The sequence below is a fragment of the Aethalodelphis obliquidens genome, unplaced genomic scaffold, assembly GCF_003676395.1.
Source record: "Aethalodelphis obliquidens isolate GAN/ISIS:26980383/991018 unplaced genomic scaffold, ASM367639v1 scaffold40, whole genome shotgun sequence".
Lineage (NCBI taxonomy): Eukaryota > Metazoa > Chordata > Mammalia > Artiodactyla > Delphinidae > Aethalodelphis > Aethalodelphis obliquidens.
The window spans coordinates 11,487,569-11,506,812 of record NW_020837984.1 but is presented as its reverse complement, the minus strand read 5'-3'; the positions used below and the strand labels follow the sequence as shown (position 1 = coordinate 11,506,812).

The 19,244-nt window shown below is 41.5% G+C and overlaps 1 protein-coding gene across 7 annotated transcripts in view; it reads right to left on the bottom strand.

The window, feature by feature from the left end:
- Positions 1-19,244, bottom strand: part of MEIS1 (Meis homeobox 1) — a 137,718-nt gene that overhangs the window by 101,722 nt on the left and 16,752 nt on the right. For all 7 annotated transcript variants that reach the window (XM_027131860.1, XM_027131858.1, XM_027131855.1 and 4 more), the window contains one exon: positions 7,095-7,206. In XM_027131860.1, coding sequence (XP_026987661.1) covers positions 7,095-7,206 — 112 coding nt within the window. The remainder of the gene's footprint in view (positions 1-7,094; positions 7,207-19,244) is intronic.

Here is a 19,244-nt window from a genome sequence, read left to right as displayed (position 1 = left end):
ATATCCCACTCTCGGTGAAACGCCAATGTTGTTATAGCCAGAAAAGCTTTCTCTAATTTACAGCAGACTGAGTGAAACTGAAGAGAAGATACCTCTCCAAAAAGTTTTCATACCTTCTGGCTGTAGGACTTCCTGATGAACTGACATAACATCATTATTCATAGAATTCTTTACCACTCATTTTTTAAACTATCACGGGATTCTTGAGAGACCGATGCCATTAATTCTAGGAAAGTCAGAGAACTGGTGTATAATTTCAGAAGTCCTACAAGCCACACTGGAGTTGGTATCTCTTAAGAAACAATCACAGCAAGAACAAAATTCCAACCCATCACAGGCAACAAAATCCCAGTATCTGCACAGGTGACAACGGCAAGTGTCGGCAGCAAAGTCTACATCACATACCAAGTCCACCGTAACATTGCAAACCAGAGGGAAAACAGAACTGTGGTTTTAAGGCCATACTTAACAAGTATCACACCTCTTAAGTTTCAAAAACTAGAGTACAAAATGTGATAAGCTATCCAGACCTTGAGTTCACACATAAATAAAAATGAGCAATCAACAGAAAATATACGAAATGATCCTGCTGACTAATACCCTGCCTTTTCCAATCGAGGGTCAGACCCATTCAAACCCAGTCACATGAGGATGGACTCTGTAAAGGTCAATCAAAAGCAGGCTGAAACTCCAACTGTCTAGCTGACCTTCAGAGCTCGTGACAAATTGCTATCAGTCAATGTCAACTAATGACAGAGCTCTTTGGCTAATCAATTGTTCTAAAAATGATCAAGAAAACCACTCACAGGACAGCTCATTTTCACATCAATGCCCGTGAAGTATGAAAAGCTCATTTTTTGAGTTTTTAATAAGCTCATAAGTAAAGCAGTTACTTGGTAACAGAGGTCACCTTACAGAAAAAGATAGAACCTTTGTCTGCCTTTTACATTCTTTTATTACCATATTATAGTAAAAATATGCGATGGATATGCCAGAGGGCTACATAATAAAGTAGGTAACACTTCATCTACTTGAGACAAATACTTCTGTGTTAGAGGGAAATCTATTTGGGAGTAAATAATTTCAAATGAATTTTTCAGTTGTTTAAGATGAAAAGCAATGACCAGGTTTACTACTGATGTAGCCTAATAGTGAGAAGACGCACTTTCTGTGAAAACACTCATGGCCAAGTTCATGCCCCTAAATAAACAGTTATGACTTTTAGATGATGAAGTTACTTTTCTTTGTTTTAAGACGATCTGCTTTCATGATGCTAGAAGTCAAGCAAATGGAGAACAGAAAACGGTTACTCACATTTAATGAGTCAATAAAAGGTAAGGTGACTAGAGTATGGGGTGTTCTTGGGAAAACAATTCTCTGTCCATACATCTAATTCAACGTGTTTGATAAGTTAATAATATGGACCTTTGGATAACATGGATTTGCAGCGTGTAATGACTTCCCCTTTCTTTTTTACACCTGACTTTTCCCATCAGGAAATCATTTTCCTATTCTGCCTGCCACTGCAAGCAAAGACCACACTTTCATTTGAATACAACATTAAATGTAACTCAAGTACCACACAGGGCTGCAGTGGCCCAAGGGCTAAGGCCTGTGGTCACAATTATATTTTCCTTTTCTCTTCTCCCCAAAGCATATTTTTCAATATGCATTCTAGTGCCATTGAAATATAAGAAGTTCCCGGAGAAGAACAAGGCTTAAGAGGTAAGTGTGAACAGATCTAAAATCATTCAAGTCACTCTGACCACCAGACAGATGAAAGGAAAAAAAAAAAACAACCCTACTTTTTAAACATTTTTCTTCCTTTTCAGGGTTCTTAGGTTATTATAAACATTTTGTTTTTAAAATAAGTTGAGATTAAAAAAAAAAAAGAAAGACAGAAAACTGTTTCAAAACAAGCAGTATTCACTTTGTGTCTTCATCCGAAAAACTGCGGATTACAGATTGTATCCTAAACCTGAGTTGTTACGGTAGTTTTTCAAATTAAAATATCTTCCGTGGCCTCAACTACTCTCAAGTTGTCCATAGGAAAGAAATAAAGGAGGGGGGGCAACACTTAAGCCGAGACATAATTGGAAGTATGTGAAAAATGAAGTGTCAGTTTGGTCAATAAAGGGCAAAGGTCAAGGGGAACAGCAGCCCAAACTCTGTGCGAAATTGCTCATTAAGACATCCAATCAGAGAGCTCCTTCCCACCTATCCCATTATTCATCAGACAGCTGACTGTTTCAAATGCCTGGGTTTGGGCTGTTATTACTTTTCTTCTTCATGTAAAAAGACGAGTGGGTATATAAATCGTTGCTTAGTCATCTGGAACAAAATGCGGCCCTTCCCTACATCCGTCTCCCTGCCTCACACCCCCGCTCCCTCTCACCCTGCTCTGCCTGCTGGCTTCACAGGTCTGAAACGACCGCCTCGAGATTCCCTTCAATAATAAATGGAATTGCCTTCTGCCTATAGGTTGCCTGAACTCCTACAAAAGCTGGCGTGGAGGGGAGGGGACAGTGGGAGGCACTCACCGCTACTGATACATTTTATTATAAAGAAATAGCAATGCTTTTCAATTGTTCCTCTTTACAGAAACACGCTGGTTTTGCTTTTTTTTGTTTGTTTGTTTTGTTTTTTTAGTGGGAGCAAAGATACTATTGTTGATCTGAGTCCTGGCCCTCAAAGAAGTTCATAAGTGCGTTTTAGAAGTTCTAGAGACCAAGTCAAGTCCTTTAGGGCTGAAATGTTTCACATCAAATTTCTATGTGGAAATAAGACTTTCTGTTTCCTCACAAAAGAGGAAAACGAGATGAGCTTGAAGTGGGAAACGTTCTGCAAGAGAAATGTCTTTACTTGTTTTGTAGGCTCCTCTTCTCAAATCAATAAATTTCAGAATGAGTGAAATGGTAGAGGCTCTTAATACATAATACAAATTAATCATATCAATCATCCTGCTTCTCTGTAAATAGCTCGATCATCATTCTACTCAGCACACAAAACTGGATTCTCAGTCCCCGGCAGAGTAGAACCCCCTTGAGGCTAATGCTGATTCTGTTTTATTCACAGCTCTGTCACTGTTACAGAGCGGAGTGCCAGGCCCAGTGCAGACACTGGGGGAAGAGTCCCTGAATCGATAACAGAAAGAATGGCCCTCGAGTGCTCTGTTTCCCATTCTTAGTCACACTCCAGTATCACATCAAATAGAAGCTTGGGCTTTGGAGTCAGACGGTATGGGTTCAAGTCCCTACTGTACCACCAACCAGTATGTGACTTTGGGTAAGTCTCTCAGCCTCTCTGAACCTCTGTGACCTCCTCTACAAAGTGACGGATGAAATACCTACACTGACTGACAGCCCGTAATACGTTATTTTATTATTTTATTACTATCATGTATTCGTCTCTCTTGACTTTCAACCCAAAACAGAGACGTGCCCAAACTCAAAATGTGGTCAAGCACAGCTAAGGCTGCTCATGGGTTATACAGTGTCCGTGGCAGCCCTCCTGGGGAGGAGTACAATCCGGTGGGGAAAGGCACCAGATTTGCTTGGTGTTCTCCTGTCCAGACTACACGCTTCCTACAATAGACCCTGATTATGGTCAGTAGGGCAGCCACACACAGTAGGATAAAAAAAGACACATGAAAGAGAACAGTATCTGCCAATGTGCACCTCATCTTATGAGACTCTGCTTGGGGGTCCTGAAAACACCCCATCCTAAAGTAGTTACAAAGGCAAGAGACCAAGATCCGGAGGTGACTCTCACGGTGACTCACTTCAGTATTTCTGAGCTTTACTTTTCTCTCTTCTGAAATGGGAAAATAGCAAATCATTGACAGTGAGAAAATAAGAATCCAATCTCATATCTTTGCAAGTGCTTTGAGGAAGTTAAAAAGTAGACAAAATCAATGTCCCGGCCGCAGCAGCAGAGTCCCCAACCAAACACAGATGTTAGGCCTTCCTTTTAAATGCCCATTTAAAGGCGCTTTTGCTATTAAAGAATCGATTTCCTGCAGGGGGCCACAAGTGTTCCTATGAAATGAATGTAGATGCCATAAGAAGAGTTGCCATGATAAATAATTTGAGTTGCGGGAGAGATATATTATGTAAATCATGAATAAACATCAAATCCCTGAATAATAATATCTTTCACATTTTCCTGTTACATACTTCACATATATGCCCTTCAGAATGCCCAGGGTTGGATTTTGTACTTTACTTTTTTATGCTTAGGTAAAAAATGTGGACTCAAGCTACTCTATCAACCCCAAGAGCCACTCATTTGGCAACTCGTCAGACGCTCAAAAATCCCCCCGATTGCTGGAACTCTAACTAGGAACTGTTACTGTATTTTGAAATCTGTCAGAACATTACAAACTTCCTGGGTGACCGATTTTCTCTGCTTTACTTTGAAAGTCCAGAAGAACAGGACAGAGCCTGTTACATGCCCACCTTGTACCACAGACAAGGTTATTTAACAGAGGACCAAAGCCTAGGGGATTTCTTTTTTTTGTACCCTAGGTGCCATAATGAAGGGGCAAACATTGAAAAGGAATGAGGAGAAAAGAAATGCGGTACAAATAATACAGCAGAGAAAGTTTTAAAATATGTATTACTCCCGTCTGTGAGGGAAACACCTCTTTGGATATGTTCTGGACAGATTGAGTTATTTCTGTCTATTGGGTATGTATAAAGACATATTTATGGATTTATAAATCTTTTGAAGAGGGCTGTTATTTACCCAGTTGACTAAAATGGACTCAAACTGTGTAAATAACTATTTAGGACACATGCACTACAGGCCAATTGCTGGCACGGTTTACACATCCATGGCTGCCAGAAAAGGCAGACAGGAGAACACGGAAAAGCCACTGTGCACAGCTAATCCGAAGGCTGCACAAAGACCCAGCTCCACAGGTCCCAGGGATGAAAAAGAGAGTTGAGAAGCGTTGTGGTTGGCATGGAAATGCACCGAAGTTGTTACAGCAACACTTCCAGACATCATTCCGCGTTTAGCAGGGAATAAATCACACTGCCCAGGAGAGGGCAGTGCGGGAAGGGGCGGGCGGGGGGGAGGGGCAGGCCTGAAATTTTAGGCCTGATGCTGCACCAGGGCTTCCACAAATCGCTCAGCTCATCCACAGCTTCTGTCCCTCCTCTGTCAAATGGGGCTAGACCTGTTTTATCCGCCACCACAGTTGTTTTAGGCAGGTTCAACTGAGGTCATTCCAATGAGACTATGTATATGAAAATGCTTTAAAAAAGAAAAACGAGGTGGTGGTCTTATATGAAAAATCAGAAAGAGGAACGATGTAAGTGGAAAACTCTGGTAATGTGAAGGGTATACGGCTTACAGTCACATTCACTATTAAATTGGCCTTTAGAGAACACGTGTTGAAGGAGAAAGGAACCTGAGAAATTCCTGATTCCTTGTTCCGACAGGTCAGAGGGGAAGAACTGGGGTGGGGCATTTGCCCTCTGAAAGTCCTTTTATCAGATGATGTTTAAGAAAACTCATGTTTCCATTTTAAACAAATGCATTTCAGCCGTTTACAAGCCTTCAAAGTAGCAGCCAAACAACCCTCCTGACGGTAGCCTTAAAAAGCAAGACGTGAAAAAGAAAAACAAACAAACAAACAAAACACTAGGCTACGGCCCCTTGTAGCAACTCTGGAGTACAGGAAAAAGAATCGAGAGTCCATTTACACCCTTCTGAAAACTCTTGGTGCGAGCTGAATTCTGAAAGTAGGGCTTCATATGGAAATGCTGACCTCATCTTAGCTATAGTGCTGTGAACAGCAACACCATAACATAGACATACGCACACTTGAAAGGAAGTAGGCCCCGTGGATTTATGCTGCATATCGTTTTCCAGTAAAAGGCAGAGGTCAGAGGTTACCAGTTTCTGCCTCAGCTCTGAACCAGTTTACTCTTCCAGGCTCCATTTTTGCTAGACTTACAGTTGTGATGAAATCAGCAACTTTTCTCTGAACCATAAAATATCTCAAATGCTTAAAATTCTATGTATAGAAGTTATTCCCAGTCCAAATAGCATACATCTGCCACCCCTCCCGCCAAAAAAGAACTTTTCTGTTGTCAAATTAATCGTGTTCAATTCATTGTAGACTTTGCAATTTTAATTGGTATAGCCCAGTTTGGTTAGAAAACAAAATTCTTTTGTTGGGAAACAGCACTCCAGTGAAACATGATCATAAAACCGGATTTTAAAGTATGTACCTACTGTGGGCTCAGTCAACTTCAATAAAGCCATCTTTTTATATTCAGAGAGAGAATACTCTCTTCGGTTGCATGAATTGAACACAAAATACCCTGCAGTAGTTCTCATCAAAAGCAGTACAAGACATCTAAATCCTCATTCACCTTACTGCTGAAGCTTAACTTTCTGTTTAAACTTTATCTGCTACCTGTTATAGTCAGACATGCACATCCATGGACACCCAGATACACATACAGGTGTGTGCATTCCAAGAACCACACAAATGAAATTGATCTGGATTCTTGCCATTTCATCCTAATTCCCTTTAGTGTGACTTTGCCACGAAGCCAAGCACTTAAGAGATTCAAATAAGTAAATCCAGAAAAATGGCTTCAACCCAGTGAAGAGGGAAGCCCGGCATGGGTTTCTAAAAGGCCCACTGCCTTCTAGGCATCTTAAGACATTGTTCAGTTGGAATCCTAGTGGGTGTTTCTTCATGATCTCTTGAAAAGTCTCTAAGGGTAAGTAATAATAACACTTTTTTATTTGTAGAGCAGGGTATTAGTGGCATACTATTTCCACACATTCGAAGGTCTAATCTACTTCTCTGCTCTCAGTCCATTCACTGACCCTGTTTTATGGAGGTGGCCAGGCGACAGGCAGCTAGGCAGCTGGTCTGGCAGAGAAAGAAGAAGGGGGTCGAGAGGAATAAAATAAGATGAGCCGGTTCTCATATTACACGGGGTTTATAGGAAAAACTGTAATAAAGAGTTCTAGGAAAACCTGTATAAAGAGTCCCTCACCAGACATTTCTAATTTTTCAACCCTGAAAAATGACACAAGTAGCAAGAGAACAAGAACAGCTCTCCTACCTTGCTCACTGCTGTTATCCCCACTGTGTGATGTGTGGCCCCCGCTGGAAGGGCCCGGGGTTCCTCCTGAGCGGGTAGATGCCGTGTCATCGTGATCTCTGTTCCAAGAGGGCTGTGAGGGCACAAAGCAGACATCTGAATAGAGTGGTCTGTTAACACGGTCCCGGTAGGGTCCCCTCGCACAGTGCCAAAGTGGTGGAGGGCTGGAATGGACAACCACGTCATCTTTCCCGTCCCCCTACACTAATGGTGCCAGCTCAGAGCTCCACTGGTGCATCTAAAATTTGCCAATTTCCGCTTCGGAGCTAAAATAATGTCTACCAATAGTTATTCTGTAAGTAATTGCATGCTTTATTACTAAGGAAAACAAAAACATTCCAGGCAAAGAAGGGGGGAGGGGGAAACCGCTGCCTCTTCATTCTGACTGTATTTTTAATGTCAAGCAACCCTCTGGCACAATAGTCTGCTACTCTAAAAGTGCAAAATGAGAGTGGTGGTCTGTGTGTAGAGGCTTCTGATTCATCCTAGAAGGCAAACATGGCAGAGCTTTTAAGACCTCACAATTAGGCCGGGGTCCATAATAGCTAGGATGTGTCAGCTGTTTGCCGGATGGTACATGGCAAATGGACCAGGCACAGGGACAAAAAGAAATGAGAATAACAATAGATTCACATGGACTGTGTACACTCAGCCCCATGCCGAGCCTTCTTGTACTATTGAAGGGAAAACAGATGTTGCTTCTTATCACTGGGTGTATTTGAAAGTATCATTCGGATAGGAAAAAACTGGCTGTAAATTAAATTCTTGGGGAAAACAATCATGGCGACTCTTCTCCCAAATCTCCCTTTATCACCAGAAAAGATTTTAATTAGCTTTTAGTGCTAGCTTTCAGAAACAGCCTTATGAGTCACTGGTCATCCTGCACAGTAGGGATGATGCAGAGTGGAAAGCTGATTCTTGGCTAGGAAGGGATATTTGTCTTCAAGATTACCAGCGGGACAGCACGATGACCTTGTATGTAAAATATGTCTACATCATTTCGGTCATTGAATGTCATGGTTCCTGACTGTGCAGTAGTGAAATTACTGACCCTCCCAACATTTTAAATATGCCTAGCAAAACCAAAGACTCTTTGCTTATTTCTTGAAAAGTATTTCTATATCCCAGAGAAGATAAGAAGAACTGAGTAGATCAAAATGTTTCAGACACCCAGGGAGAGAAAAGTAAAGATCCCATCTAAGAGTCGTGCTATATAAGAATCAAAGGAAGAGGTTCACTGTTCCTGAAAAGGATGTTTGCCTGCCACCTGCTCTGTAATCTTGGCCAAACGATTACCGCAGCCCCAAAAATGAAATAAAGTCACAGAAAGATACGCGCCACTTGTGTGTTTGATTCAACCATTTATGCATATTCTCAAAAGCAGTGCTAATTGATCCGCTGATTCTGTGATTGAAAGATATGTGAGCTGTGAAAGAAGTGCTTCTGACAAACACGCATTCTGCAGCATGCCAAAAGAATGCTGTAAGACGCAATCTGGAACACATGCTCAGAATGCAAACAGTTAATGCATAAATTTTCAGTTTGTACAACTGCAGCTCTAAAAGGGGGACTTGTTTATTCAGAGCTCTGCAGAAAGAATGGTACAGCACCCAGGGGACAGACAATGCCAGGCACAAAACCCCGGTGCCTCGACATGTAAAAGGATGTTTTTCTATGTGCTACAAATCCCACTTGAAAATATAATTAGAAGGAGAAAATGGCAAACTATTGCATTAACTGTAATTGAACAAAAGACCGGCAAGGCATGTGGGAGGCTGCAGGAACCCGTGGGAGTTTCGGGATGCATGAGATCCTGCGAGTGACATCTCCTGGGCACTCTCATTTTATTTATGTTGTCCCTCACTACTATTGTGGACTGGTGATCTGACTTGTAATTAATAGAAAAGCTAGCGATAACAAGCTGAAATACAGAGCAACAGACTAACCTCATCAGAAGCATGTCTGTTAATCTGATTAAGACTGGGACTCCAGAAAGGTGACTTCGAACCAAAGATTGGTTCCATGTTACACAGGAAACTGTCCTCCTTTATGCTACAACAGACCTGATATATTCACTATCTTTTAATGAGCTCCACTGATTTATTCAGCTCTGCCCTGCTCCCTCCCCCACTTTTCTACTGTGCAGGATGTAGATTAATTCAATGCTTAATTGTTTAGTAAATTCAATTTTCCACATTCTATTCTGCATAGCTTTAGCTAAGGTTCTTAAATCTTCAGCCCTGAGCCCTGAGCCCAGTGTTTGTGATCTGTGCCTACCTTTTTTCATCACCATTTTTCTTCATCCACCACTTAATTCACCATGAAAAGATTTTCCTTGCTGGAAATTCTGATTCCGCTATGATCTGTGAGGCATTCCGATTCATTGCATTTTCATTGTGTTGGGTCTTAGATGCCGGGCTCCTCTTTTCTCACAGCTATCGCCACATTATACAGGCATTCATGCAAGAAATGTTGGATTCCACCTCAGTTTATCCAAATTTTGTGCAACCTATATGTTTAAATTTGTTTGCTCGCCAAAGGTAGGAGCCAATCTTTTCCACCTAATATCATTCTTCTCACAGCCTTGCTCTTCCAGAAAGGCCTGTGATACTGAATGCACTTCTCTGAAATGAAATCTAACTTTTGTGGTCCTCCCTTGAATTGGCATTTGGGGTATTAGCATTTCAAGAACACTGTAGTCATACAAAACTGAGTGTTAGGAGAAATCCACAAGGTTACCAAAACAGAACAAGAATTATGCTTAGTTCAGCTCATTAAGCGTGATTAAAGTCTAAGTATCAGAAATAGCTCATGAACTCTTCTAGCACAAATATGTAAGACAGCTCTAATCAGAAAGAACTCCCCCCAAATCCACCTACCAGAGAATCTCAGTTACGATAACATATCTCTCTGACTATATGCAGTTACACCAAACAACACCGTTATTATTTTTTAAATAAAATATGTGCATTTGATTATGGATATATATCTGTGAAGTTGTGAGTTGCTTGGGGCCACTTGTAAAGTAAGGCTGACAGAATGAAATCAATGATGCATTGCCTTAGATGTACAGCAAACCTCAGTCATGGTTCTAAATTAAGTCCCAAAGAGCCCTTTTCTTCAATGTACGTAATTTCAGAGTAAGCAAAGTCTATGTTTTCATCTATTAGAAATCCATTAAGACAAGAGGTCCTAACCTGAAGTCCATGGACCTCCTACAGAAGACCTCAGCTGGGGATCTTGCATTAACAATAATTGTGTTATGTACATACTTGCATTTTTCCCTCCTGGGGATAGTGTCCATAACTTTTCCCCGGATTCTCAAAGGAGTATGTGATTCTTTGAAAGTTTGAGAACCATTTCTCTAGGAGATGTTCACAGGGCTAGATGGAAAAACCAGGGCTAGAAAGACCTTAAAGATCATGGAGTCTGCATTCTAACTTGACATTGAAAGCCAACGATCCTCCGGACATCGTTTCGTATGTCATAAATGGAGGCAGCCAGCTAGGGGCTTTGCTCCATCAGAAAGTCCTTAGTCAATGGATAAATATATCACATAATATGGAAACCAATTTAATTTCCCTTTAATTTCCACTTATAGTTTGTCTAGTTCTGGGGCCCCCAAAAGGCAGTCATTTTAAATATTTGAAGCGAGTCTGTGATTCTCCCCATTTTTTTCTCTCTTCAACAGCCTGAACACTCCACACTCCCATTCTCTACCACTACTCAAGAACGTTCGAAAATAGGGTTTTTTAAAAAAAAAAATGATAGGCTAAAATTCATCAAGTGGTATATTTTATTGATAAGGCAATTGTACTGGTATCTGGTAGTGAAATAGAAGCAATGACCCCCTTGACTACAGGCTCCTCCAGGGCGAGGGAGGAGAATTGTCCCCATCTTGTTCTTTCCTGGCTCAGCACAGTACATAGCGCATGCTTAGGCCTCAATCAATGCTTTGTGACCGTTCCACCAACATAACAGACAAACTGCCACTTTCCAACCTATCCTTCCTCCTGAATAAAGCCATCCATTGGTGACTTTTTTTCTTCTTCCCTTCCTGAATCTTTTTTCCATTTATGCTTTAATTTTGGACATCCTTTAAGTCCTCGTATCACTTTCCACGTTTTCCTCAAGATTATTCTTTTCACCACTGTGATTTGAGGTGTCACCCATATGCTCTGAGATTTGTGTCTCTGGACCTCTTCTTTGGGCTTTAGACTTGTATGCCCAACTGCCTGTGAAGCCAACTCCATACGAAGGACTCAACAAGTCCAAAGTTAAACTCTTCGTCTCCCACCAAACCCCCGACTTATTCCTTTTTGTTCTTGATCCTAGTGGGTATAACCCCATCCACCCATGGTATAAACCATTGGTCCCCAACCTTTTTGGTACCAGGGACCGGTTTCGTGGAAGACAATTCTTCCACGGACGTGGTGGTGGTGGTATGGTTCAGGGGGTAATGTGAACGATGGTGAGCCGTAGAGGAAGCTTCACTCGCTCACCCACTGCTGACCTCCTGCTATGTGACCCAGGGCTTGGGGACCCCAGTATAAACCGTCTGTGAGAACCATGCATGACACCTTTCTCTCTCGCTCTCTCACACAAACTTCCCATCCAATCAGTCATCAAGTCTCATCCCTTTCTCTCATGTTTCATCTTAGTGATTACTGTTCTTGTTAAGGCCCTTACAGCAGTAAAGAGTTCAAGCCAAATCACTCCCCAGCTTTAAAAGAGTTCAATTTCACTGGAATATAAGCTCCATGAGGATAGGAACTGGTGTCTGTTTTTTTCGCCATTGCATCCTGCGTATCAAGCACGGTGCCACTCAGGAAATGTTTGTTGAATAAATGAATTGCTCCCTACTGCCTACAGAATACATTTTTGGGTCCTTAACCTGGTACACAAAGCCCTTCACAGTCTACCCTCTGGGGACCATTCCTCTCCTTGTTCCTTGTGCTCAGCATGTGATTTCTGGCAGATATGTTCAGCTTCTCCCTCTGGGCCCTCATCCTTCTCCCCTGCCTGGAATGCCCTGCGCTGCTGTACCTGGCCCCTGATTACCTCCTACACAGTTCAGATATCACCACCTCAGAAAGCCTTCCCTGATACATGCACAACCTTCCCCCAGGATGAGGGAGGCTCCCCTCCCCGAGCACTTAGAGTACCTCTTGCACACCTCTCTCATTTCACTCTCATATTGTTTTGTGATGACCTGTTGAGCCTGTCTATAATTCTACACTATAAATGTTCTGAAGTCTTGAACTATATCTTCTTCAGCCCAATGCCCTCCATCCCAGGAAAATGCCATTAGACACATTAGACACAAATATGTTCTGGAATGCATACATGAATAACAAGTGATTTATAGAGGATGTCTATTGTCACCTGATACTGTGATCCCCTGTATTAAACATCACAAAACATTTTAAAAAGACTTGCACAATTAAAAAACACCTGCCATACTTGCATTCACACAAACGTACACCACTATGAAAATATAATATAATAATATTCTGTTGCAAGAAAACACAGGCAAAAGAAAGTAAATTTGAAGCCAGACACATCCTGGACCACTTACATGGTCTGAAGACAAGTCACAACCTCCATAACCTTAACATCCTAATCCGTAAATGAGGATTAAGAAAATACTCCTCTGCAGACACAGCATACATCAATTTCTAGGCGTGCAGCAAGTGGCACCTACTATAGCTTTTAATGCGACAATAATAAAGTAACAACACTAATGGAACAACGTACGTTGACCTAGTCAACCCTGAAATATCTACATACAGGTGTATTCAGTTTATGGACCTTCTGGAAAGAATGGTTAACCCGAGCTGGCTTCGTGTACAGCTCGCTATGCCTTGGGCTATCTCCCAGCTGGTGTGTGCTCAGGGGATGCAAACTGATCTTATTTTCACCTTCAAATAACATGATTTTACAGGTGCTTTGCTCCTCCCCACCTCATCGAGTTTCATTTGATACCTAATATTTATAAATCACTTTACAGTCTACGAAGCACTTTGACGTTTTATTGCACTTGGTTTTTCATCACATCGGTATGATGCCAGAAACATTTTTTGTTTTTTTTCAGGCCCAAATAGTGAGGGTTTTTTTTCCTTCAAAATTTCTTCCCTACCAGTCCCACTTAAAAAAGGTGGATAAATGAGAGTCTCGGGATCTTGATTCTGAAGAGGTCAGCTAGCAGCTATGTAGAAACTGATGAAATGATCACAGTGTTCAAAATCTGAAGTTCAGTCTGCACCTATCAGTAGGCTTTCTCTTTGGGGCAGTACACTTACTTTTTCAAACCACCGGGGCCTCTTTAGTAAATGATCTCTAATGGCCTGAAAGAGCTGGCTCGCTTCTAAAAGTGAACAATCCAGTTCCTCCAGACCAGGGGAGTCCACCAGTGTGCGTGTACACGTGCTCACACCCCGACATCTGCACACATCCACACACACATGTGCACACACAAACCTGCACTGGTCCACGAGGCAGAGGCGACGGGCTCACCGAATGCCGCCATGCCACACCGCCAGCATAGCCACATCTAATTAGGCCCCCTCCCTAGACTTCTCACCTCCGTCTACACAGTGTCTCTCAGGATCCTTAAAGGCACATAACTTCAGCAGGTATGATTCTTCAATGTGTCTCTCAACCAATGGTGCCATCTGAAGAAAAGGCACCAGAAAGACCCAAACACGGAGCAGTAAGGACAAAAGGGGTCTAGGTCCTCCTATGAAAAGGGGTATATGTTATCTGTGTGTACATGAAGCTGAGAAACTGGGGATCCTGAGAATGTTTTATTTGTGAGTATCTAAAGTCCGCTGTGCTCAAACTCCTGTCTGAAGATCTTGGTGGCTCCCACTGGCATCTGCTTGGTAACCAAAACATACCAGAAAGCTCTCTACACACTCAGCCGCCAAACGCGCCTGCAATTTGCTAGAGTCCTGCTCTCGCAAAACCTGCCCTAGTAAAGTCTGCTCCTCTCAAAACCTACTATCTAGCTGCAAATTCAGATAATTCCAAGAAAATGTAAAATTCCTTATACGGATTTCCAAAAACATCCCTGGAAATCATTAAGCAAAATTCATTGAACCAGGACAAGTTTAAGCAGGATGCTTTGTTTTAACACAGTAAAACTGCTCCCTTCCCTTTTAAGATTGTGTATGTTTTTAAACGCCAGAAGCTCACAGATTAAGACCGCAGCCTGCACACATATCGCGGATCAGGGCCACGTTGAAACGTGTTCGGGAACGGTCTGGAGGCAAAACCTTTTCTAAGTCCACCCTCGGTCCTGCTGCAAGATGATAAAGTTCGGGAGATTTCTGTCGGGCTCTGGGGCGGTCCCTGGTGGTGGCCTTCACGTGCCGGGGAGACAGACTCTTTCAAAGGTTATCTCCCTCACACACTTCTCCTTTTTCTCATTTCCTTCCCCGTCCCCGCCTCTACCACCTGCCTTGGCCAAGTCTGCCGGCCTGCCAGGGTTCTTGTTGGGCCCCCTTTTAATGCTGCGATAAAATGCGCTTATTACCCACCCCCTCTCCCCGCTTAATAGAGGCCTGAGGGTAATTCTGGTGACTCCAGGCAGATGGTAAATTCGTGGCGAGACAATGGGAATCCAGCATTCCCTCTCAGGATCTGCGGCTCTCCCCAAGACACCACCCTTCCTCTTCTCACAGGTCCAGCCCCACCATATTTGGCACTGTGGACTTCTCATCTAGAGATGCACCTCAAGGACTATTCAATTATCCCTTAACTATGCTGCTCACGACCGTGGCGCCAGCCGGTATCTTGACGCACAGCATAAGTGTGTCTAACTCAGCATCAAATAAGGTAGAGTTCTAAAACCTTAGCAACTCTGATGTATTGCTTTAAATATGTATACATATATATATGTATATACATTTACACACACACACACACACACACACACACACACACGATTGCATGATAGCAGGAGTGGGCAGTTTGTGGAGGCAGAGAGAGCATCTGTTACATTGAGTTCTATATTTCCCAGCTCTCATGTCCCACAAATGAAACCTACAAAAACGTTAATTTTTCAAACATTAAATCCTCTATCTCTGTGTAATGGGGCGTGTAGAGAGGAGGAGAAGAATTTTTGTGCTTTTTTGCCTTTGGTGAGAATTCTCCAAGGAGTAATTTCATCTCTACATGAAAAGTTTTGTATCAGGTGATTGTCTGAGCTCCAGGAATCACCAAAGCCTCTGGTTCAGACATGGGGGGACACGCAAGTGCACTTTCATGTATACACAGTGCCACGCACCCATCACATGCATGAGGAATAGGGCAAAAGAACAAGAACGTGGAGAGAACAGATTTTAGTGTTTTTAACTACATTGTGATGGAATCTAAAGCAGCGAGGCAGTCAGATACACTTTTTAAATCTCCTGGTCCTTAACTATTTTGCCTACTCTCCTGCAAATATCCATGCCCCATTCTCCCAATACTCAAGGCAGCAGGGAGGGCAGTGAGCTTAGGAAGCTCAGGCCCAGCACGATGGGTCACTCCCCGAAAGCTCCTTAAAATCCTACTTTCCCACAGCCCAATATCTTTTAGGTCACAACTCTGACACTCTCGGGTCATTACTAATCTGCAGAGTTGAAATAATTCATCCAGGAAATTATACATGAATTGACAATGCGAAGGAAAATGACGACCGATATAAAACACCACCCAAGATATTCGAAATGCTTTCCTTATGAAATCCACACAGCACTGATTCATTTTGCCCAATTTTTCGACCTTGAGAATCAATGCCAACACCATCCCTTAGTGACCCCACTGTGGTCTCAGAAGAGGATATAGATTCGTACATGGGGGAGGGACATTCAGACAATTACAAAGAAAAAGGAAAATTACACCCAAAGGGAAACTGCTACCAAGAGGTGACACCAGTTTTACCCAAATCTCAAAACTGCAAAGTAGACGCAGAACTAAAGATGGTTCAAGTGCACTGAATGTTCAAATTCTACTAAGCAGTTTGTTGTGGAGAACAAAAGAGAAGTTAAAGCCTCATTACACTCGGAATCTTAGTAAAAGTACGTAATTTACGTTTTAATAACCTTTCCTTTCCTATGCTATTGTATTATGGCTGGCATAGTATTAATAAAAATAAACTCCTATATTGACTCTATATGCTTTTACTCCTGAAATTGTACCTGTGAACTATAATTCACAGTTAAATGTTTAAAAAAAACAAAACAGAAAACCTCAAATCCAGCTGCCACCTCTGTATTTCCAAATATTTGTACCTAAATAATTCAAACCTTACTCTTCATTTATCTGCTGAGAACTTTCCACTGAAATTTAGCTGATTTTCTATCACTGCTAATATAGGAGTGGCAGAAGAATCTGTAAATTACATGCCAGCATACCTGGTGTTATAAAGTTCCTTTCATAAGACTGCCTGCTTCCCAATGTTTTATTTTACAATTGTAACTCAGTATTCAGTGCACCTCATTCTGCAAACAAATTAAGATAAAATAAACTCAAAAGTGTCCTATATATAACAACTTCAAACCACAATTTTTCTAGGCAACCATCCTAGCAAAAAGAACATCCGATAAGGCCAAAAACATTGTATCCTGAGTACAAGTAGATACTGAGATCTTGTTAGCAACTGGACCTCAGCCAGGAAGCATTTGCACTCAGAAATGTGGGAAAAAAGTACTCAGCACAAGAGCTGCACATAACTGTTACTTGAAGTTGAACCTAAAAACAAATCTGTAGTGATTCACTGTCCTATCTTGGCCACACATCTGAGTGGCCAGTCCCCTCTCACACTATGATGAAATCAGAATAATAGCCACCCCTCCTAAAAGGAATTAAGACAGTATTTTGCTCAAACTCTATGATTATATAATGGCCTATAAAACCACACCCCATTAACAACTACCCAATCTCCCCTCCCCAAATCAGCTTCATGTTGTTGAAGGCTGGGCAGACTGTACAGGTAAGAAGATGAAATATGATGTAAGGTTCTGTTTAGGGTTTACTGTTTTAAATGCTTTAAGTGCATTCTTACTTAGTTCTTATGCAGCTCAGTAAAGTGGGTTCTTTATCCCCATGTTACAGATGATAAAACTGAGGCTTGGGGAGGTGAAGTGACTTACCCCCTCACAGCACAGCCTGTATTGTGTATATACTTTATTGGGATACCGCCAGCCTGAAAGGTTGTGTAACTCGAAATTACCACCAATGCCCTTCATCGCTCTCTTTCAAGTGTTTCTGAAATCTTCTCTCTTCTACTTCTAAACTCTCAGACCAGAAAATCCACAACTTTGACACAAGAAGGAAACAAGAATTCAGCCAAGATGCAGTCATGTTTTATTCTACTACCTTACGGCATTATGCTTTGGATAAAAGAATAGCGGAAACTTACATTTACCACTGATTTCCACTAACAATTAGCAACAGGGTATTTTCTAATTTTCCGGTGCGTGTGTGTGTGTGTGTGTGTGTGTGTGTGTGTGTGTGTTTTATAAGTGCTGCCAGTTTTTATATTTTTAATCAAATTTTATTTTCTAAGTATCATCATTCCTCAAGGATTTTTGAATTTTCAAGCCCTCTCACAGTGTGAAATTTGGAGGTGGGGAGTAGATTGTTCCCTTTTCTTCATTATTTATCTCGGTAAAATCATTAGAGAGGCCTTTCTCAAAGCATCTTGAAATTTAATTTGTGTTTCTGGTTCCCAGACTGGCTAAGTTCTCTGTAGTTCAAGGCCTTTAACTGAGAGATCAACTAAAGCAACTGTGAATTCCAGAAGCAGGAGGTTGAGCTGTACCACTGGTGCACTTTTTAAGGAATTCCAGTTAATCAGAATGCCATTCTTCCTCCACACCCAGGGCTATTATTCTTGAGGCTCTTTGTATTATTTTAACAGTTATAGAGTATTTGGAGTATTAGAAGTAGACTACAAGTGAAGAAAAGCCCCATAATTGATTTGTTAATGTTTTATTCTCCTCTTTTTCTATTGGCATGTTCTTTACATTCCCTCAATAAATATTAAATACTCAGGTAATGCTCTCTCTTAGGTGGCAAGCAAACCTTTAGAATGTCGAAACAGTAGAGAGAAGAACAATGTACCTAATTGAAATGGCAGGGTAATTTGGAAAATAAAATTGAGTTGCTGCAAATCCCCAATTCCAGAATAAAAATGTTTATGCTCGCTCAGATGCAGATTGTTCCTGGCTTTGAATAATTCTTAGAATAAAAAATACTTGAGCACCAACAATACACTTGATATGCATAGAACAAGCGTGGTCTACACGTCTCTATTATTTTGTGCAAGGAAGTGCAGGGCACAATGGGCCTGATATTTTTCTTGGTGTTTTTGTTTTGAATACAGCTTATAAAGTATCCCAATAAGGCGAAACAATAGGCCAAGCCACCAAATATACAACCAGTGTTAAAAATGTCATGGACGAACAAAAAAAAAAAAAAAAAAGGTCATGGACGGGATTCTTCAGAAAATTGTAAACACCTTAAGGAAGGGACAGGGAAGCATGCTGAAAGAAATGAAGGGGTTAAATGATTCTGCTACTCAATATCTTATTTCCCCCCTCAGATATATTCATCACCCAGATCAATTCAAAATGTGAAATTCCGGATTCTCTTTGGCAGAAGCTAGAGCCAAGAAACAATTAAAATGAAAGTGGAAAAATGCATTTGCGCCTGTTATTATGAAATGCTAACACGTACTGACTCTATAAGAGATGATGTTTATCTGTACACTGAGGGCAGTCTTATTATCTACTCAGGGCTATGCCACTGTTGGCAGAGATGCGACCCATATCTCTCAAAGATAAATTCCATATGCTCTGTAGAGTTATAGCATATTTCCCATAAATAATGTATACAATAGACCGTAAATAAATAATACGTTTATCTGAACTGTTCAAGAGTGAAGGGCAGGGTGCTTACTCAGGAGATGAAGTCTCTTATGAATGAACAATTTCAAATAAAAGTAATGTCCAATGGTGAGTTATCACCAAGTTCTTAACACTAAAATATTCTTAAGCTGGGGTGGGGAGGGGATGTTAAAAGTACCCCAGATCTGGTGGGAACTTTCAAGTAAATGTTCCA